The 23,541-nt window shown below is 40.7% G+C and overlaps 1 protein-coding gene and 1 pseudogene across 2 annotated transcripts in view; both read right to left on the reverse strand.

Moving 5' to 3' along the window:
• The window catches only part of Stambp (STAM binding protein), a 30,779-nt gene extending 26,456 nt beyond the window's left edge, over positions 1-4,323 (reverse strand). The window contains exons 1-2 of one of the 2 annotated variants that reach the window (XM_046432331.2): positions 4,261-4,323; positions 1,796-2,013 (exon numbers count right to left, since the gene is read on the reverse strand). In XM_046432331.2, the coding sequence (XP_046288287.1) occupies positions 1,796-1,998 (203 nt within the window). In that variant the 5' untranslated portion in view covers positions 1,999-2,013; positions 4,261-4,323. The other variant, XM_046432332.2, reaches the window with a different exon arrangement.
• An 11,166-nt stretch (positions 4,324-15,489) lies between these two features.
• LOC124084835 (uncharacterized protein C2orf78-like) lies at positions 15,490-22,069 on the reverse strand (annotated as a pseudogene).
• Positions 22,070-23,541: the final 1,472 nt, after the last annotated feature.

The following is a 23,541-nucleotide window of genomic DNA, read 5'->3' on the forward strand; positions in this document are numbered from 1 at the left end:
AAGAAATTGTGCCCCTGGGTTTCATTTTGAGAAAACAATCTACAAGATAACTGGAAATAGACAAGAATAGTATTTCTTCCAGCAGTCAAGTATGAAAAGAGGAGAGTCACCACCAAAACTTCTCAGGAAAATAAGTACTGTGTCTAGGAATGAAGAATTCCTACTAGCAAAGGGAAGCAGAGTGTAATGATAACTTTATGAAACTTTATTAACACTAAGACCACATGAGAGGGTATGATAGCATTACTCTGAGGAAATGGGCAATACTTCTGTCTTAGACAACAGCAATCCCTTTTCTCCACTCTAAAATTATGAGTCCTAGGCAGTCCCCTGGCCACATACTTTTCTTCAGAGCATTTGTTCTCAACCAGGATAATTTTGTATTATGTAATGTCTAGAAGACTTTTTTGGCTATCACAGCTTGGAGGCAGGTGTTGCTACTGGCACCTAAAGGGTAGAGAACAGGGATGCTGCTACAGAGCAGCACAGGACAGCCCATAACAAAGAATTATTCACTTCCAAGGTCAGAAATCTTGCTTAAGATGAGTATGTAATCAAAAAATTAATGTGACATAATTGATACACATAGATCTCTTTGGGAGGACATATAAGGAACTAATGAGAGCGACTTTCTCTGGGGAGAGGAACTGAAGATTGGAAGGAAAAACGAAATGGTTAAGGAGATTTACTTTTTAAATAAATATATATACATACATATATTCTTTTTGACATCTGAGTTCTATATCATAGGTATATGTTATCTTTTCAAAAAACAATAACCAAAAAATATAGTGGCTCATGACAATGATCTCAAAAGAGTAGCTTCAACTGACAAAATATTACTATATGGAAAACAAAAAACTTATGTTATAGAGTGAATCCTAAATTGGGAATTACAAAACATAGGTTTTGTCACTCTAACCTGGGGAACACAGATATATCACTAAACTCTGATTACCTCCTATGTAGAATGGGAGGATGATGTCCTCTACTCAGTGCTCACTGAACTATGAAGACCAAAGTGAAATTATGTAGGTGAAATGACCTATGAAGTACAGAGAGATGTACAGATTCATGTAGTTATTTTTAAAGGTCCTGTTATTATGAAAGAACAAGACTCGAAATGATCAATAAGACCTTCAATAACATTATCCCCTTTATAAATTACATGTCACTTCTTTGTCACTGGGGCTTTAGAAGTTGTTCCCTGTCAGTAGTACTGAAATCTTCTATCCATACTGCCTACCCAAAGATGATAAACAACTCAAGGGAAAGGTCTTATTATGATGAGCCATGCAAATTGTAGGTGGTTGATAATTATTTGAAGATTTTCAGGATTGTGATCAGGTTAAGAAGAACAACTTCTTCCTATATTACTCAATTTGCTACAAAATAAGTAGAGGCAAAGAATTTTGGGTCTGCTAGACCCTAACAATAATCCCATTATCAGCTGCTTTAAGAGAAAAAGAACAGTAAAAACATTCATCAACACATAACACATCTAGTTTAACTACCAAATCTTTTGTCTAACAGCTGGGCCATGTAGGCATAGCCTGAAGGACTAAGTTTCTTACTCATGAAATCACTGAGTCATGAAAACAACACCTTCAATACTCATGTCTTTGAATGGCAAAGACAAGCAATATGTAGGAGCTGCTAGCAAAAAATGATTAATACTGATGATGCTATAAAGTTCTCTCATTTTAGCAATTGTGAACAGAAAAAGTGAGTACAAGGGCAGGATAAGTGAGGCATCAGTCACCAGAAAAGAAAAAGGAAACTGTAGGTGTCTTACGTGATGTACTTGTTATAGAGGATGAAGGCATGTTCGATGTTGCCTTCCTCACAGTAAATGGATGCCATTCGGATCATCTCAACTCCAGAGCGGAAGTATCGACGAGGTGGAATGTCTTCATTCACCTCCACAGTACTTCCCAACTGGGACAGAGCCCTCACCCGGTCTTCGGGTGGGAGGCTCACATCTCCATGGTCAGACATCAGGACCAAGATGTTCTGAAACAGAAAAGTGAAAACAGATGGCATCAAAAACAAGGGCCCCATCATGCCAGCACAGTCCACAAAGTGTGTTTACCTCACAAACCTCTACTTTAAGAAAACATATAAAGAAAAAAATATACTGTGGTTTTGATCAAATAAAGTCTCTCTCCTACGAGAAGGCCGAAACCCTCCAGGAAGCTCAAATCATGATGAGAAGATTGGCAGATTCAAAAATCCTTGTGCCACAACTAGGCATTATGATGAATATAACAAGAACAGGCCAAGGGGGTTCAGTTCTACCTTTCACGTCAGTCATTCCCTGTTATTAGGTAGTCCTGCCTAGAGCATCATAAAAGTAGGTACAGTACCTTGTATTTCTTCCATCATTTCTCCTTCCAGCTACCTACTTGCATTTACCCCAGTACCTGAAAGAGCACATTCAGTGAACTTTCAGGAGGATTGTTAAGTGACTTCATGTATGGTCATTTTAATTTACGGAGTATCTGACATTTTCTCTGCTATACTTTTTCATATTTGTGTACAAACTTAGGGAAACTTGTTTGAGGATGAATGTTCATAATTATAATTCTGCTCACTAAACCACTATTCCTTTCAGTATAAAACATTGTGCCTCATTTTCATGGCAAGGTATTTACTTTTTTTTTTTTTTTTTTGCACTGGGGATTGAACCCAGGGGTGCTTTACCACTGAGCAACGTCCCCAGTCTTTTTAGTTTTTGTTTTGAGACAGGGTCTCACTAAGATGCTTTGGACCTTGCTAAATTGTTGAGGCTGGCCTTAAACTTGTGATCCTCCTGTCTGAGCCTCCTGAGTCCTTGGGATTACAAGCAACATGCCCACCTGAATTTTACTTTTTTTTCCCCCCCAACTAGAGAAATATCACCCTTAGTTCTAATTATAAGTGGAACCCATTCTTATTTATTCTGCTATTGATTGTTATGACCACATATCCCAGTCATCAAATGCTATTTTTTCAAGGTGGGGGGAGACTGGGATTATAGGCATGTGCCATCATGTCAGCTTGATATTTGGATCTTAAGACAACAATTTATTCATCTTCAAAAACTAAGCATTCTTTTAATAACAAAAGGGCACAAAGGTATTTTAGTAATGTGGAGAAACATGGTTCCCAGTCTGGAAGTTTTCCTTCCCTGTGTCCCAAACTCCAATAATTCTACAATCTTTCCAGGTATTATTGCTGTTAGACTCTAGATTTCCTTGAGAGTATTTTCCATAATCTCCAAAAGTAAACTGGGTATTTGATATGCATTGAATTGTAGTATACCCTAAGCAACATGCCCTAGAATGTTCAAGCTATACAATTCATCTTGTAATTCACAGCCAGTGTCAACTGTCTCTTGTTTTTTCCATAATTGTATCTTACTCCTCCTGATTGTAATGCACCCAGGAACCTGCACATTTCTGCTTCATTTGTCTGGGCAGTTTTTCTGTTTTCTACGCCAACCCTTCCCTCAGAGTTTGTCATCTCCAGGCCAATTCTATTTCGAGGTTTCCTTAATATTCAGGTCACATTTCCCTCATTAAACGTCCCCTCTAAAACCCTTCATGACCATGAAACGCTGGGGAACTGCTAGTAATGCCAAAGCACTGCATCTCCCACAAAGCCTCTTGCAAATCTAAAACCTCCCCAAGTTGCTTCATTGGTAAACTCAGTATCCAGTCTATCAGAGCTAACGGAAACAGGATGCTCACTGCATCTCAGTACCTCTACGAGGAGGTAATTGTGGGTGAGGTAAGGACCCCTCCCCTGCCGAGGCCACCAAGCGGCACTGGCCAGCAAGGGTTGAGCAACACTTCATAGAGGAAATATAGCATCCACAAATAAGGGGGGAGGTGGCGGGAAGAACCGGAGGGAGAAATTACGGAGGCAGCGAAAGGAAGTAGCAGGAATGAGCAGAGGGGGCGTTTACAGTAGAGAGGGATGCATCCACAACTGCTTGGGGTGCCCTTCTTGAAGGCACTCAAGCCCAATTGCCATTCCCAGGCAAAATCATCCAAGGTTGACGGGTCTTTCAAATGTAGTCGACAGGAAAGCGCTGGGCCTTGCTGGTCAGGCGCCAGCCCGCGGGGACCGGAGCCTTCAGTGGCCTCGCGCGACGCGGGCCGGGCAGAGGACACGAGGAAGGAGAAGGCTTCAGGGCCCACACTCACGGCGGCCGCTCCTTTCAGAGTTCGACAATGCTCAGAGAGCCTACCCACCACATCCAGGACCCTTCCCCACCTTTCCTCCAGGATGACACCCGGCGCTTCCGGAAACGTCACATCCGGCGTCACGCCCACTAGGGGCCGGTCAGGCAATTATACTCCTAAGGATTTAGGACCGGAGGTGGGAAGTTGGTGGGTGGGGCTATAACGTCACTGCGTAAAATCTGACCTATGAGGAGCGAGATCCATCTTGGTAAAGGAAAATAAACCCGGAAGAAAGCGGACCCAAGTTAAAGAGACCTATGGCCAAACTGACTCTTGTTTTTAAAATCATTTTGGTTTTGAGTAGGGGTTTCCCAACAGATAGTCCCTCCGATACACTCACATAAACCTCATATTCAAGGAGGGATTGCTGATTCAAGAAACACTGCAGACTTGCTAAATTGACCAGGGATTGAAACCCAGGACGGGAAAATTTTTGAATTTATTTTTCAGTTTTTTTGTGTTATTTTCTGCGCGAGATTTGTCGCCTGAGATATTAGGAAATAAATTTTGTTGCTCGAAAGAGAAAGTAGGACTACGTAAGAATACCTATAAAATGTGTTGAAAGTGTTTAATCTCTAAAAGTTATGGTGCAAAAGCAATGAGTTCGCAAAGACCTGTATGATATGTATGATAAAATATCTGTGTCTGAAAACAGGACAAGCTGGTTAAATATTCAAGTGCAAATAGAGAGGCAAATTCTGCATGTAGGTATGCATATACACCTTCTTTCCAAAAAGTTCTGCAGGCTTGCTACCCATTCTGTCTTACGGGACTTTATATATCACCAGTCTGAAAATTTATGCTTTGGTTTTAGAGTTTTACTCTCTGGGGACATTTTCTTAAAATTTATTTGGGAGCTCCCTGGGAGCTTGTTAACCTCTTTGTCACAACCTCTTTAAGCTTAAAGACCCAGCTCAGGTGTTACCATCTCCAGATGTCTTCTTTCTGCCAAACCTCGTTGTGGTGTATCTCTTGGGATTTCTTCAGGTGGCTGTGTGGTCATTGAGTTTTATTTTCCCTATATTTTATTTTTATGTGGCGCTGAGGATTGAACCCAGTGCCTCACACATGCCAGGCGAGTGCTCTACCTCTGATCCACAACTCCAGCCCTGGTCATTGACTTTTAAGACTACTGAAAACACATTGTAGGTCATCCTTCCACCCCCAATAAACATTAACATACATGCCAATGCTAGGGTTCACTATTTAACTCATGGATCCTTTGCAGAAAAAATTGGGAAGACAGTTGTACAGGGCACATGGTAGAGAGTACCCAAGGTAAACTGTTCCCCAAACTACTTCTCTGTTGACTCTTTTCCTTCAGAATCTGAGTGTAGTGATTTAGGCCTAAAGAAATTGAGACATTAGAGATAATGGTCAAACAGAAGGCATAGAGCATGAGTCAGGTCCTGTCAGGAGCCAATACAGGACAAATTCCAATCCATTCCACCTCTTGGTAAATGCTAATGGAACATCCATGTGGCTGGTTCTAGGTGTTATGGGTATAACAAAGAATTAATCTAACAGGTGGATACTGTTATTGTGGAAGGGCTGTTCTTGTGGAAGTAGAGCTGGTAGGATAGGAATCAGGCTCATCTGCTCCCATTGAGCACAGTCCCCAAAGTAACTCTTTTTTCCTAATGTTTTACTTATCAGGCTAACATAATTTGCCACAATCTTAGATGTTAATATTATGACAAGAAGACTTTAAGAAGTCCAGAGAGAGACACAGAAGAGGGGTGTGAATAATCAGAACACAATAATCAGCACACATAGGCTGTTCTTGATCGTACAGAGTAAATTAAAAACTGGTAGAAGTTCTTGGGATAATGGTTATGAGACTGTAGGAATCAGGATCTATTTCTTTGCGGGGGAGAATTTGTAAGCTGACTAGAGTTTTTGGCATCTGTGGCATAGTTCAGCATTCTTGTCTTTCTAGGAACCAGTTATTACAAACAAGAAGACCTTGGGAAGATAAACATTGAAAACTATACAATTTTGTACATGCAGGTAGGAAACTAAGGCTGTGAAAATTCTCATATCTCTTAGCACAACTGAGAAGAACCCTATCTACCCCTGCCCAAAGATTGGAGGCCAGGCATTGAAAGTATTCTGTCAGCAAATAGGCTTTGGAAGATCACCTGGTAGACCAAGGATAGGATAGGAATTGAGGTGATCTTTCTTACTGGTACCCACATCTCGTCATGAACAATTTCCTTGAATATAATAGTCTCCATCCAACCTCTTGCCTAGTCCACATCATAGTCCCCTGCACTTCTGCATGCTTATTCCTAATTGCTCATTCCTGGGCAGCATCAAGAGACTCCTAGAAGATTAAATTCCTAGCTTGTAATATAAGCTAGGAATTTAATTTAATTCCCCCAACTGCATATAAAAAAAATACATGCTCAAAGCCTGGCATGGTGGTGCACTCCTCTAGTCCCAGCTGTTCGAGAGGCTGAGACAGGAGGATCACAAGTTCAAACCAGACTCAGCAATGGTGATATGCTAAGCAACTTAGTGAGATCCTGTCTCTAAATAAAATATAAAAATGGACAGGGGATGTGGCTCAGTGCTTGAGTATCTCTGAGTTCCAATTCCCAGCAGCCCCCCCACAAAATACATGTTCAAAGATGACTATGGGGAACCCCCAAACAAAGAAGATTCCAGGCCTATGTCACTTGCCTACTTTTTACTGCTGTGATAAGTGCCATGCCTAGAGGGACACCCTCATTAATATGGAAGAGCATACTCCTTACTTGAATACAGTGGATTCATACAAGAGCAACTAATGATCTTTTTAAAACAAAAATTAGATTCCATAGCACATGGACTTAAAATCCTCCAATGCCCTCCCATGATGCTTAGGATTAGAAATTCAAACTCCTTGTCATAGATTGCAGAGTGCTTCAGCCACTATTGCCTCTCTGACCTCAACTCCCACTTTCCTACTTCCTTGCTATTCCTCAGTCACACCATCAGAACATCTGCAGTTCCATCTTATCATTCATGTCACCTCCTCAGAGAGAACTTCCCTGTCCATCCATTCTAAGTAGCTACCTAGTCACCCTCTATCAGTTGGTTTTGTTTCAGCTTTCTTGATAGTCCTTACCACTCTCTGATATGCTTTGGGTTTATTGTCTTTCATTCCCTACTAAAATATGATGTCCAGAAAAACAGGAGATTTTCTGACTTCCTTATAGCTCTCTTCTCAATTCCTACATTGTTTTGTGACCCCAGTGGATAGTCAATACATATTCCTGGTTATTCACGTATTTCTGATATAAATGTTGTCTCACTGTGCCCAAAATCAATTGGATGGGCTAGCCAATTATGGTGATAACCAAGATATACAATGAGAAACCAACTTGTAGGTTCTTGGGACCAAGTCTTCTGCATAAGAGAGTCAGAGGTATAAAGCCTCAAAGCTAGATGCCTTCATTAGCTATTGTGGTCATGAATCCATGTTAGCCAAAGGATCTACAATGAAAAAGAATAGATCCTGCGGTTTTAAGGATTTCATCAATGAGGACTTAGAGCCATCTGAAGGACAGATAACTTTAAAGTTGAGCAAGATTCTCCAGGGAATGCTAGGTGAGTTGCATGCATTGCAATGCTACAGCATCCTATGTGGAACATTGCTAGGGAATAGGGGTGCTCTGAAAGCAGAAATGGAATGAAATTATTCACAAATTGTTCACCCTGGTAAAATGTTTGCTGCGAACCCATTGGGAATATAAAATGATATCTTATATTGAGAATACTTGGGAAGAAAAATAAATAAATACTTGGGAAAAAAAGGTGGGACGAACTGGTTCAAATATAGGGAAGTGTCTCAAATACATTGGATTTTTAAATTGTACATTATTATAGCATGCAAATTATGTCTTTTTACTTGGAGTTGGAATTACCTGATGAAGTTGTCCCTTAAGAAGAAGGCATGTGACTTCATGACCAATATGATTCTATAACATGTACACTCAAAAAAATTAGAAATTATGTCTCATCTCTGTATGATATATCAAAGTGCATAAATGCATTCTATACTGTCATGTATAACTAAAGAAAGAAAGCAAGCAAGCAAGCAAGCAAGCAAGCTACAGTAAAACCAGCATGGAGATTAATCTGTGCTTTGGAGCGCCACCTATAGTTTCTTTAAGAACTGTATCTCCTGTCATCAAGAAAAATGACAAGTTAGGAAAACATATTCTTATGCATGCCTGGAAAGATCTTTAATATGTGTGTCTGTTAAAATTAATAATTAAATGTGTACATGAGGAATCAGTTGTATTTAGACATATTTTGTTCCTTTGTTTCTGGCTAGTTTGCTATGAGTTATACAATTTATTTCCTAAAAATTCAAATTTTTGTTTTAGGTAAGAGTTCCAATCTCAAGGTTGAGAATGTCAAAAGGAGTTAAATGACATAAGAAAATTTAGGGTCCTTTGGTGCACTTCAGGTTAGGGATTTATGATTTTATATTTAGTTTACACATTTATTTTGTAAAGTGGCTTATAAGTAGACACTGTAACATTTTTGTATTTCTAATTATTAACTTTAAAAAATATTTCTTCTTTTTAGTTATATATGATAATAGAATATAATTTTTTGGGGGGTGGGTACAAGAAATTGAACTCAGGGGCACTTGACCACTGAGCCACATCCTCATCCCATTTTTGTATTTTATTTAGAGACAGGGTCTCGCTGAGTTGCTTAGCATTTCACCATTGCTGGATCTGGCTTTGAACTCGGGATCCTCTTGTCTCAGCCTCTTGAGTCACTGGGATTACAGGCGTGTGCCACCGTGCTCAGCGTAGTAGAATGTATTTTGACATATATATATACATGGATCATAACTTCCCATTCTCGTGGTTGTACGTGAAGTGGAATTACACAGGTTGTGTATTCACATACGAAAATAGAAAATTTATGTCTGATTCATTCTACTGTCTTTCTTACTCCCACTTTCTCCCTTTCCTTAATCCCCTTTGTCTAATCCATATAAATTTCTATTCTTCCCTCTCCCACCCGGCTTTGTGTTTGGGGATCTGCATATCAGAGAGAACATTGGTCTTTGGTTTGGGGGGATTGGCTTACTTAACTTAGCATGATAGTCTCCAGTTCCATCCATTTACTGGCATATGCCATAATTTCATTCTTCTTCATGGCTGAGTTATATGCCATTGTGAGTTATATGCCATTATATACCACACTTTCTTTACCCATTCATTTGTTGAGGGGCTCCTAGGTTGGTTGCATAACTTAGTTATTGTGAATTGAACTGCTATAAACATTGATGTAGGCATGACACTATAGTGTGCTGATATTAGATCCTTTGGATATATGCCAAGGAGTGGGATAACACTATAACTTTCAGTGAGGCAGAAAGAATTGCAGGCTACTCTATTTACACTCCTTCAAAAAGTTCTTTTATTCAGTCATTCAACAAACATGTCTTGATTACCTCTATGTTCTAGACACCGTTTACGACATGGAGCACATCGAAGTGAACAACACAGACAAGAAAATTTCTTGCCTTCGAGTATGTTACATTTTAGTGATGGGCAAGGGAGTGATGGAGAGTATAAGCCATAAAGATAACAAAGAACTAAATTACATAGTGTATTTAAAGTTTAGAGCTCTACAGGAGAAGTGGGCTCTAGTGAAGAGAATCAGACAAAAGTCATGGAGAAAAAATGAGAGGTGATTGCAATTTCAAATAGAGTAGTCAGAGAAATCCTCATTGAAAAGATTCAATTTGACAAAAGGCTTGAAGGATGAGAAAAGCGATCCAGCCATGGAAACAGCAAGTGGGCTCAGTAGGTCTGGAGTGCAGTGAGTGAAGGGATCACAGCAGTAGATCAGGCGGAACCAGTGAAGCAGTGCAACATGTTTTTGTGAATAAAGTTTTATTAGAACATAGCTAATGTCCACGTGATTAACTATTTTGCAAGGCCACATTCATTCTACAAGTGCAGAGTGGAGTTGTAGAGACAGAGAAAATCTGGCTCACAAACATTAACATATTTATCACCAACCCAGCATTTTATACAAAATATTTGTGACCCCTAACATGGGTAGAGACAGGCAGGAAATTGTAGGGGTTATGCGAGAGTAGAAATGAAGGGATGTAGTCAGAAATGGATAGGTTCTAGATGCAATTTGAAGAGAGGGCAGATGGTATTTGGAATTTGCTAATATTCTGAGTGTGCAGTTGGGAGAGAAAGAAGTCAAATAATATCAAAGGATTCTGGCCTGGGCAACTGGAAAGATGACATTAACTAAAGGAAATTTTGCATAGACCAGATCACCCTCCCAGACTCCCCTCCACCAGTTGAAGGAAAACAAATTGGAGATTCCTTTTCATACATGTTTAGAAAGTAGATACAAAGAAAAGAAAAACACACATTTGGACTAGAGGCCATGTCCCCATTCTCCACCTGTCCCGCAGACTACTCCCTCTTCCTGTGGCCAGATGTCCCTCCCCCTGAACCCTGAGATTGTTGTTTTAACTTCTCGCTCAAAACATGAACAGAAAGCACAAACACGAAGTACCATGTTAGAAGGGACTCACAGTCTGCCTCAGAGTCTTAACTAGTTTGGGGTAATGGAGCTTTTCTTTAGGGAACTGAAAATTGCAATATCCTAAATGTAAAATAATTATGTTAAAAGATTAATCAGGATATCAGAAAGATGGAGGCAGCAGTGCAGTTTTGAGTGTCGCCAAACAAAGAAAAGAAAAAGACATATTTGGCCTAGAGGCCATGGAAATAGAAGAAAGAAAGCCAAACCCTGGGGTAGCATTTATCACAAAAGTATTGAACAGTTTTCCCTAGGAACCTCAGAACAAGAGGACAGGGAAAACCCCCAGCAGGAGGCATCAGACCTGCATGGCAGCAGCACTTGCACCAGACAAAATGGGAGAGAGGAGGCTTTCAAAGCTCCAGTAGGCATTCCTGCAAAGCACTGTGGGCCAGCAGAAGAGCAGCTGACACACAGAGGGGTTAGCTGACACTAACCTGGAAGTTAGTACATTTGGTCTCATATATCCATAGGTTCTACATCTGTGAATTTAACCAACTTCAGGTCAACAATATGCAAAAGAAAAATCACATCTCTACGAATTATGTACAGATTGTTTCTTGTTATTATTCCCTAATCAATATAGTACAACAAGTATTTACAAATTATTGATATTGTATTAAGTATGATAATTAGAGATGATTTAAAGCATACAGGAAGATGTGTGCAGTGTCTATGCAAATACTACCTCATTTTAAATAAGTTTACATAATAAGGATACAGTTTCTAATGGAATGGAACAATGACTTCATCCCTTTCTCTCTCTACCTTTTCTCTCCCTGTTTCCTCCCCTCCGCCTCCTCTACCCTACTTATTCTCTTTCTGGTCTCCTTCTCATCCTTTTTCTCCTTTTCCTTCTTTTTTCCTTCTTGAGTATCTGTGGATTTTAGTGTCTGTGAGGGGTCCTAGATGCAATTCTCTGTGGATACTGAGGAGCAGCTATAAGTACAACTGTTCCACGTTCAAATCTAAAGGGATGACACTGTCCAGCCCCTCTACTCTCTTGAAAAATGAACAGCCAACGCTCCTTTTCAGAACATGGCCCCGCACAGAAGAGAAATTGCTGGGAGGAAAAATAGACACAAAGGATAAAACTTGCAGGTGGGAAATGGCCAGAAGATCTTAGAAAGCAAGCCACCATGTTTTTGAATAGTACAAAAAGAAGGGGAAGAAGCAAAAGGAGAAAAAGGAGAAGAAGACCAGAAAGAGAATAAGTAGGGTAGAGGAGGCGGAGGGGAGGGAAGAGGGAGAGAAAAGGAAGAAAGAGAAAGGGAGGAAGTCATTGTTCCATTCCACTAGAAACTGTATCCTCTGACACACTTTTACAAAGACAACGAATTTCACATAAAAATGCATAGCAAGAAAAGATGGAAACCAGATCCCATATAAAGGTATTCTAAGAAAAAGAATTGCATTCTCTCAATGATAACAAGTCCAAAAAGAACTCACCAAGCAGATCAGATGGTAAACAACTCTTTCAAACCTAGCTCAAAGGCATTACATAAAACAATGCAAAATGTGACAGAACATGAAAGAGGAATGGGGAATTATTATTTCATGGATAGAGAGTTTCCGTTTGGGATGGTGAAAAGTTTTGGAGATGGATAGTGGATAATGCTTGAACAAGATTGTGCATCTACTTAATGCTATGCCATTATCTACTTAAAAATGGTTGAAACGGTGAGTTCTATGTTATATATGTTGTTTCACAGTAAAAAAGAACAATGTAGGGCTGGGGTTGTGGCTCAGTGGTACAACAGTTGCTTAGCATGTGTGGAGCACTGGGTTTGATTTTCAACACCACATATAAATAAATAAAATAAAGGTCCATTGACAACTAAAAAAAAAGAAAAACATAAATGGAAATTAGATGAGATGGTAGAACTCAAATGAAGGCAAAACGGGAACACAGAAAGTAAATGAACATAAAAATAGTACCTAAAAGATGATTAAAAAATATTCCAGAGAGAATGGTAAATATAAAATTAAAAAAGCCAGGCAAGTTCTACAATCAATAATGCAAACACACATAGGAATTTAGTATGCCAAAAAGTGACATTTCAAATCAGTAGGACAGATTATTCAACTAATTGTGATACATATATTTTGGGGTTAAATAAATAATATCTCTGGAATGATCCAAAAAGTAGGAAAAGGTTATGTCTCCTGTGGGAAGAGTGGTGAAGATGGTGGCTGGAAAATTGGAGGGAATGGGTGGATTTCCATTGAGTACTCTTTTGTATCTTTTTAAGTGTTCTATTGTGTGAATATATTACTTCCAAATGTTGAATGCCAGAGTTCAAATCCCACATTCCCATTTAAATGGTAGTTCTTAATCTTGAGCAAATATTGACATTATCTCTTAAAAATCAAGAGGCTGAGCATAACTTTCAGTCCCAAAATCTCAATGAATGAAATTACTAGTGAAAACAACCCAATGCCCACAGGGCATGTGTGGATAAACAAAGATGGTGTATCCACACAATATGATATCAGGCAGTCTTAACTGGGGAGGAAAGACTCACATTTTACAGCATGGATGATGATCCTTGAAAACAGTCTTCTAAGTGGGAGAAGCCATATATAAAAGGTCACATATTGTATGATTCCTCTATATGCAATGTCCAGAAAAGGCAAAACCAGAGGGATTAATGGTTGCCTGGGGCCACGGGGTGGTGGGTGTGGGAAAGACCACTAACACGCACGCACAGTGTTTCTTTCTGGGATTATGAAAATGTTATGAATTAGAGAGTGCGATGGTTACACAAACTTGTGAAAGTCCTTAATGCCCATGAACTGCACGTTTTTAATGAAGAATTTTAAGAAAAAATTTAAAAATATAAAGTACTAATCTTTCCATGGTGATGGTCTGCTGCCTCCATCATCCTCTTGCCCCACTCCATTTCTTCCCTTTTCTCCCGCCAGCTCCCTCACTGGGCATCTGCGCCCCAGGACTCTTACCTGGCACAGAGGCTGCGCAACTAACCCAACCCTTGGACTGCTGGGTACCGCAGCTTAGGCTGCTTCCTGCGCATGCGCACTTTACTCGCGGTGGGTGGAGATGGACGCCAAGAACTGATTTTTTTTCTTGTGAGCTTCGGTTGATGGCAATGTTCTCTGAAGGGGCACGGTCCGGAATCAAAGGAGGAGGACCTGACAGCCAAATAATTCAGTGTTTATCCCCCTTTTGAAGTGTGATCTCTCAACTGGTAACCTCTGGAAGCTGTGCTCTGAAACCCAGATTGGCTGCCTGCTGAGCGCTTGCCAACCCTGAGGGGTTGAGGCCTTCCTTCCCTGCATACAATTTGATCCTAGAGCACTAGATCATTAGTGAAGTGTCAGAGTGATACTGGCCTTGTGTGTGAATGTTATTGAAGTAGTGCCTCTCTGCTGCCCTGGTGTATAAGTGTTGGGTAAATGATGATTTATTCCAGGCCATGTTCTGGGTGGGCCTCATACTGCTGCAGTTCACTTGGCCAAGTCTCAGGTTATCAGCTGCCCTTAGGCTAACTGTGAACCCTTGGGACACCCCTGGTAGATTCCCCATGTTTTGTATTCACCTTTCCCAGCTGGGATCTTCAGTGACCCAAATATGTTGGAATATGCCATGAATCTTATTTTGTAAAATGCCTCTCAGGTAGGTCATAAGACCTAGGCCATTCTCCATGAGAAATTTTGCTTTGATTCTTGCATTTTTTCTGATCAACATGAACCCGTCTTCTGGCATCTTCAAGTTGCTTCACTTTTTATGCTTTTAAACCTACCCTCAAACTTTGTTTTTTACTACCACCATTTTGTCTCTTCCTGATTCTTCCAGTAATCTCATAATCTCTCTCTTTAATGGATCATATTCCTTCCTCTTTCCTCAATTCCTAGCCTTTACCCTTGTTATCCTAGCCAAGTTTTAGTTCCTTTCTTCTCAGGCAGACTGTGATCCTCACCTCTACCAAACAATACCAGAGTTAGTGGCAATTCAAACTCAAGAGTCCTCTTTATTACTTATCTATTAATCAATTCCATTACATTTTTTTATTCAATTTTATTGTTTTTAAAGTATACCTGTGTGAATAAGTTTTCATACTTCTATGAGGAAAAATATTTTATAGCTAAGTGGTTATAGAAGGCTTCTTTATTATCTGTTAACCAATTCTATTACAATTCTTTATTCAAATTTGAATATTTATTGGAATAAATAAATTTGTACCTACATAACTACATATTTAAAAATATTTGTATCTACATATACGTGCAAAACTATGTGGTGCCCAAGTGGTGCCAGGAAGCCTCTTTTTTATTTACCTCTCAATTCTATTACATTTCTTTATTCAACTATATTAAGTCTTAAAAATGTATAAGTGAATAATTTTGTATTTATGTACCTCTCTCTATATATATATATATGTGGAAAACTATTTGGTATTCAAATGGTACCATAAGGCCTCTTTATGACTTACCTATTAATCAATCCTACAGCATTTCTTAACTCAACTTTATTACATTTTGAACAGTGTCTTAATGAAAGAAGTTCTATCTATCTATCTATCTATGTATATATGTGCAACACTATTGGTACCCATGTAGTACCCAAAGGCCTCTTTAATTTTACGAATTCTCAGTGGTACCAGAAGGCCTCTTTATTATGTATTAGTGAATTATATTTCATTTTTATTTAATTTTATTAAACACTGATCTCTCTATCTACATACATGTGGAAAACTATTTGGTCCCTAAGTGGCACCACCGATCTCAGCAGCTCTAACATTGTGTAGCCATAGTAGTGAGAAATCTCCATCTCTCTTTCCCTCTCAATGAAACACTGCACTCTCCCCAAAGCAGTGTTCTTGGCAGCATTCTCACGCACTTGTTGAGCCTTCTTCTTCATGGCTTCCCGCTCTGGCCTCTGCTGTCTGGTGATGGGAGTTGATACTACTTGCCCAGGAACATTGGGTTTCCTCCATGGAATTGGTTGTAAGGCAAAGTCTTGGAGTAGATATTGGTTTTGAGGCTTGGGCAGTTGTGACTGGGGCTTGGTCCCAATCATGGGAACGGGTTACCAATGGAGAGAGGTGCAAGATGATGTTTTGTATGGTGCAGGCCCATGAGAAGCAGACCGAGGGACACTAGGCTGGGTAGAAGCTGTCACACCAGACTAATTGGCATGGGTCAAAACGGGCTGAGCTGGCTTGGCAGGACGCAACCAAGATGGGTTGGCAGTAGCTGGTTGGGATTTGTTGACTGCCATGGGTTGAGCTGAGCTAGCGGGACCAGGCTGGGCAGGGTAAGCCCCAGTGGGTCTCTGTGAGGCCAGAGACTGTGGCCTCTGATTGATTACTGGTCGAGGTGGAGGTTTCTCCAGGGTCAGAAAAGGCAAAGGTACTAATTTTACCTTCCCATGTGGTGGAGGCTCATAAATGTATGGAGAGGGACCCTCTCCTTCAGCACTGATATCTGGGTTCTGGGCTTTGACTTTGTGTTTTCTCAGGACCCTTAACCGCCAGCCATGGGTCAGGGTCTTGGGTACTGCCTGAGTTTCCCGGGGCCCGGGAGGAAGAGAGCACAGTTTTCTTATCATTCTTCTTCCCTAGTGCATGGAAAACCTGCACCGACTCCAGCATGTGCATGCCGAGACAGCTCCGAGGCTTTTTAAAGGACTCTTGGCAAAGCTCAGATTGGTTCCTCTTCCACTTCATCTTGGGCACGGTTGGCTTCTCTTCTGCCTTGACTTTGTTGCCTGGCTACTTCCTCTCCTCGGCTTTCCTGGAGTTGTATTCTCTGGTCCTCTTGGTCTTTTCCTCCTCATGGCCCTTAGCCTTGCTGTTCCTGCTGGATGCAGCTTCCTGAGCTTTGCTGATAGAGTGCTTGGCTGTGTGCACAGGGGCCCTACTACTGTCTGCATCCCTGTGAGCAACTTCTCCTCCTAATGCACACTCTAGGTCCCTTGGCTGCATTTTGGCCTGAGGAGTTCCATCTGGAGACTCTGAGGCTTTATGTTTGTTCTTCCTCAATGGATCACTAGGACCCTTTAAGGCACTTGTGATTTCCTGCCCCTGATTCACCATGATGGCTCTGGTATCATTGGATTTTGTTATTATGGGACTTTCAGGTTGGTCAAAGTCTTTTAAGGAACTGAAAAGCTCAGGAAGTTGAGTATCCCCCAGCAGTGCAGTGAGGTCTGCAAAACCACTGCTAGAGTCAATCCCATTTTCAAGTGTGCCTTGGTCCTCAAGACTCAGGCTATTTCTTTCTAGATGGATATTTTCAGAATGTGGCTTCTCCTCTTGGTCCAGAGGACCAATGGAGGCCAGAAGCTGGTGGTTTTCAGGGATTTCTAAAGGGAGTAGTGGAGGATCCTGGTTCTCCATGGCAATCTGGTAGGCATCCAGTGGTTCTGAGAGCATGGTGTTAATCTCACACAAATTCTTAATCTCTGTTTGTTTCTGGCTTTGATTTGGAGGCAATGCCAACAAATCTGTAGAACTCTGGACTGGAGGTATTGTGGAAATGTCCCCAAGTTCAGTTTGTGAGTTTTTCTCAATTATTTGGCTTTTTCTGTTTTTGCATACAGGAATTCCGGAGGCTGTGGCAGACAAAATGTCTGACTTGGAGATTGCAATCCCAAGGAAGCCTCCATCCCTAGGGAAGTTTCCATCACTGCAACGAAAGGAATCAAGGATGATGGTAAGTAGGATGCTCCCCCTGCCCTGCAACGCACTAATTAGGGAATCTGTGGACTGTGGATAAGGCATTTCTATTAGCTCTTTTTAAGGACTGCAAACTAGTCTTTGTTAGGAGGTGCCTGTTAGTTACAAGTGATCACTTGATGACACAGTTTTGGGCTGACACATCATCATGGCAGCATGGCTCACTGGTAGAGCATTGTCTACTCTGTGTGGAAATGCACGAAAATTGTTTTATGAAATCTCTCATTCTCATATAGGGCCTCTTAATTCTCTCTACTCTTCCCAGAATGTAAGAACACTTAACACCATGAACTAGGAGAGCGTGAGTTCTTGCTCATGAAAAATATGTGAAAGGACAGATTTTTAGACCCCTGCTTTGGACAGCATCATTGCATAGAAAGTTTAAGTCCTGCAGTAAATTAAGGAAAAATTATATTGTCACACCCTTGTATGTTTTGCAGTGTCTTCCTAAGAGATCAAATAAAATTAGGGAAATAAATTCATAATGTTGTGGTGTAGGGGGATTGATCTGCAAAAATTGTGACAAGTAATCTCCTTCAGTGTCTTGGAGGTCTCTTAAATGCATCCTGGGTGGCCATTATGGTATCCTGCATTCTTGTTTTCAGAGTCTGAAAATGTGGAGTGCTAAACAAGGATGGTGGTTAAAGTCTCAGGACTTAAATACTACAGGTCTTTGGACCCACAGCTACCAGTTGCCATCTGGACCCTCAATTGAATGGTAATCTAATCCTTCCCCTTCTTGCTGATTGTACTCACCTTGAAAAACATTTTCTGTAATAGGTTGAGCGAATACCGAGTAGTAGATCCCAGGATTAGAGACTGATGGTAGGGCATTTGTGGGCTGAACCTTCTGCAGCACTGTCACCATTTCTGGTTGAGGGGCAGCGGCACTACTTCCTGCATATGGCACACAGTCATAGGATTGCAGACAGGGACCATGTTCTCCAGAGAGCAGAGTCCCCAGAGTGTTTTGATCAGAGTAGTAGGCCTGGCTTCCTTCTTGGTAGAGAAGTGAGAGACTATGTCCCTGATTTGGAATCTGAGATGGTGTCTTCTGAACAAGCCTGGCACATAGTGATGGACACACAGAGACCATGACATTGGTTTCGGAAGTTTTGTCGTATTGGGATGTCATAGTCAAGGAAGAACCTGCTATGTCCTGGTCAGTGAGAGTCAGATTAAAGTCCCTGAGTGAAGATGAGCTCTTTTCAGCACTTCCTGGGATATACCACTCAGAAACACTTGGATAGGAGGTAGGTGCCGTGGTGATCTGGTTCTGGCTAGTAACCCCAGACACCATGGCTGTGCTAGAATGTTGACAAAGGTAGGCACTGCCCATGAGTGGCTGGAAGGAGGGGCCACAGTTGAGGGCAGTAACCATGCTGAAGTGGCAGCTGGAGCAGAGGCTCTGGAGAAGTTGCAGACACTTCCTGTCAGGGAAGCTGCGTTGGTCACACAGGAAGAGAGGGCTGCAGAAAATGTGCAGTCCCATGTAAAGAAGAATTTTGGAAATTTTCTGTAGGAAGAAAGAGAGTGGTGAAAATGTGATGAGACTGAGAGATTCTTACAATATCTGAGGACAAACATCATCCTAAGGTTGTGGCAGTCAGAAATCATTGAGATACCCCAAATCAAACCATTTAGGATGGCTGCAAGTGGGGGAGCAGTTTGGTACTCTTGTGATCAACTGTCTTTTCTGTCCCATTGGGCACAGTAGACCCAAGTGATCTGCTTCACTCATTGTTCCCTAAAAGCATCCTTCTCTTTGCCCTCTCTTTCCTTTGAGTGGGCCATAATATTAACTTATGAATATGCCCTATAGCTGAAGCCTTTTAGGACTTTGAGAACACTTAACATTAAAGGTTTGTAAGTGAGGAAACAGAAGCTCAGAGAAGTAAGATTGATTTGTTCAGTATCAGTACAGGGTCATAGAAAATTACTCCCTTGCTCGGACTCTGTGCTATAGACAAAGAGCACAAGTCAGGGAAATAGAATTTTATTTTTCCCTCTTTATAGAAAACAGTCCTGGTATCATCACTGTTATCTTTAGTGTCTTGCTCACCTGCCATTTTCTAGAGTTTACTTGTACCCTTCAGATGGTATATTTAGTGGGTCTTTCTTTACCCTCTTAAACCTGGCTTTTGATGCTACATCAAAATGACTACCTGAGAGTAAGTTTCTCAAGAAATGCTTTCTGGAAGAAAAATGTTATTTAAACTCTATGAGCTTCAGGTTACTACTCTGGAAGGTGGTTACAATAATACTAACAGTGATAATTCATCCATGAATCAAAATCATATATTACTTAAGGTTCATATGAAGGAATATAAAGTATGTTCTGGAAAGACAGAAAGGAAAAAATGAAAAACAGCATAGAACTAAAAAGAATGCATAGATACTGATGAAAACTTGGAAATGTAGCAAATTTACTAGCAAATGAAGTTCGGTTATCATGCATAAAATATTATGAAAGAGAATGTTTCTAGTCTATTTTCCTGAATACTGTTAACTAAAACGCTGCCCACCATTGAAGGTGATTTTAAATGAATTTCTATGAAGTACACATAGGCAGAGAAACTCTATCAGCCAACTTAAGCCGCAAAATTAAGAAAAAGTAGACATATAAGTAGCCACAATGTTTATAGCTACCTATTTCAAAAACAGTGTTATGAAGCCAGCTGCAGTGGCACAAACCTGTAATCTCAGCTACTCAGGAGCATGAGGCAGGAGGATTCCAAGTTTGAGGAAGGCCTTGGCAATTTAGTGAGACACTGTGTCAAAATAAAATTTTAGAAGGGCCGGGGCTGCAGCTCCTTGGTAGAGCACTTGTGTCGTACATGTGAGGCACTGGGTTCAATCCTCAGCACCACATAAAAATGAATAAATGAAGATATTGTGTCCATAAAAAGGGGGGGTGCTGGGGATGTAGCTCAGTGGTAAAGTGTCTCTAGGTTCATTTCCTGGTACTGTAAACCAATCACTTTCCCACCAGATGCAAAAAGCAAAAACCAAAGCAAAAGCCCACTATGAATGGTGGGGTGGGCCTGTGGTCCCAGCATTCAGGAGGCTGAGGCTATGGGGTTGTTGGAACCCAGGAATTCAAAACCACCATGGACAATTTAGCAAGATCCTGTCTCAGGACCTCAACAAAATGTGCTGGGGATATAGATTGTGGTAGCATGCCTGCCTAGCATGAATGCGACCCTGCATTTCAATCCCTGCATTCATTCCCCAGCACTGGAAAGAAGAAAGAAAGGAATGAAGGAAGGAAGGAAGGAAGGAAGGAAGGAAGGAAGGAAGAGAAGGAAAGGAAGGAGGGAAAAAAGGAAGGGAAGGAAGGAAGGAAGGAGGGAGGGAGGGAGGGAGGGAGGGAAGGAAGGAAGGAAGGAAGGAAGGAAGGAAAGAAGGAAGGAAATTTTGGCCAAAGTATAGAATGAAACAAGAAGTGTAAAGTAATTTCATCACTGTGCTTGTTCATCTTCCTCTAAATATTACCCACACCAAATAAATGGTATGAATTTTACTAGTAGATATTTCAATTAATATAAAAACATTTTCTGATAAACATTTCAGTCAAAAAATCAGGAAAAATGCTTGAAAATAAGCATAAAATTTACTTTTGTTCTTCAAAATCTAGTTTATAATCATGTTTAATAGGAATATGTTGTCTCTAAAGTCTGAAAAAAACATCACCACTAGAATATCATAATACATTTAAATCTAATTTTTTTTGATGGTTACTGGTGCTGGGAAGTGAACCCAGGGCTTCACACATGCTAAGCATGCACTCCGCCACTGACCTACACCCCAGTCCATATAGAACAACCAAAAAGAGGGGCTGGGGCTGGCGCTCAGTGTTAGAGAGCTCGCCTAGCACACATGTGAGGCACTGGGTTCATGCCTCAGCACCACTTAAAGATAAAGGTATTGTGTCCAACTGCAACTAAAAAAAATACAGAAATAAAGATAAATATTGCATTTATAGGCCTATTGTTCCCATCTCTTACACTGCTAATTATGGAATATAATTTTTTTTGCTGGTTGTGTGTGGGATAATGCTTAGCTAAGAGGGATTGTGGAATGTTTGGCTGTATAAAGATATGGCTTGAACTATCTATGTCAACTTTTTCAGGGTATTTTTTTTTCTTTTTATCTCAGCTGCATACCTCAGATAGCTTACTTCTATAATACTGGAATGTAATATGAGACTAAGAACATACAGTGAGTATCTGCAAGCCAGATCATTCCATAAGTTCTCTGAGAAATCAAGGGTATCCACAGCTACTATAGGTTAAGAGTATAAGCACAAAATGGTGGAGACAGGTGCAAACCTCATGAATTCAGCAAAGCCTTTATTCAGCTGTGGAGTCGGGCATCAGATGGGCAGACTTTTTGGTTAGAAATGGCTGCTGGTCTGGTTTATATAGGTTACACACTGGGAGGTAACTTACCCATTGAAGATTTTAACAGGACGTGGGCATTCAGGAAAAAGGTTGCAAAACCTAGAAATTTGTTTTTATTGGCAGTGTTTTCATAGGGCAAGAATGGAGGGTGCATTGTCCTATCACTGAGAATGGATATATTGGGAAAGGACCAATGCTTGCCCTTTTCCAGGGATGTCTTGTCACCTAGTGATGTTTGCTTCCTTCCCAGGGATTTATATGTCACTGGGAAAGGAAGTATTGGGGAAGGATCAATGTTATCAATGTTCTGCTTTTCCCTCCCTCCCTCTTCCCAGGCCACACTGTTTTGGAGGTTGTCATTTGCATATCCTTCATTCCAGACTCTGAAAAGGCATAATGAATAGGGGCAATGATTTCAGATCTGGCTGCTTCTTGCTGAGAAAGGGTGAAGTAGGAGGACCCCTGCTTTCAGAGTTCTGGAAAAGAACATGGGATCTCTGGTGGTTGAGGCTTAAGAGGAGTATATGTGGGAGTAGACTTGGGGCTCGGGCACAATCCTCCTTTTGTGGTTTCAGAAAGTCGGACTGTGTTCTGGAGGGGGCTTGAGCCAGACAGGTCACCTCATTAAGAAAATGTTTTTTGTACACAATTAAGAATAGGGAGAAGAAAGGTTATTATAATAAAGGTGAAGATTAACTGATTTGCTAGTGCTAGGAAAACAATTTTAGCAGGTAATATCATTGGAGAGCCTATTTCCTTTAATCAAGGCCACTGTATCCCTTTCAACCTAAGGGTGCACTTTCCAAGATCTCAGGAGTTCGGGTCCTTTGGAGCACTGCAAGCATGATTAACTTTGGAACCATATTTCCCTGATGGTTTAATCATTTCCAATCTACTTGACAGACTGGGTAGAACAAGAAGAGAAATTAACAGTATAGTTCTAGCTCGTAGCCCAGCTATATGTGTAAGAGACATATTTCAAAGGGTTGAGGGAAGAAATCCATTTAGCTAATCTGCCCCAAATTTCTTATCAAAACTAGGTGTTTTTGCATTAGCTATGGCAGAACCTGAGATTATAATTTTAATCCAAACACGTATTGATATGAAGAGGATCAAGTCCCATTAGGTGATTACATATATTTTGCCACTGAATCTCAGTGTCATCATATGAATCTCTAATAGCACAAAATTGGGTGATGTTACAATGACACTGAAGTCTCTGAGCCCATTGTAAATCTTGTACTTATTCTCCTAGTCAAATAATAGAATTTTTATTTGTATATTTTTGTTTGAATTATCCGGATCCCTATGTTCTTGAGTTTGCCAAGACTCGGTAAAATTCTTATGGAATTGCGGAAGGTAATGGGTGTTTGGACCTGCTGATGCAATGTCTCCGCTGCAGTGGAGGCAGAGGTAATGATGCCAGTCAAAATAACAGTCCCAGCTCTCAGACACCAGATGAGGCATTTAGCATGGTGTTTCAGTGCCTCAGTAGTTCCTGCATGAATGACTGAAGGGGCCTCCTGCCATGGTCCTTTTAATTTTACAAGGAGCCTTTTGAGAGTCACAATAGTTTGTGCTGAATTTTGCCATAGAGTTCAAATGTTGTTGTAGCACACACTTTAC

The sequence above is a fragment of the Marmota monax genome, unplaced genomic scaffold (genome assembly GCF_021218885.2).
Source record: "Marmota monax isolate L192 unplaced genomic scaffold, Marmota_monax_Labrador192_F-V1.1 WCK01_AAM20220418_F8-fsc00106, whole genome shotgun sequence".
NCBI classification, from domain to species: Eukaryota; Metazoa; Chordata; class Mammalia; order Rodentia; family Sciuridae; genus Marmota; species Marmota monax.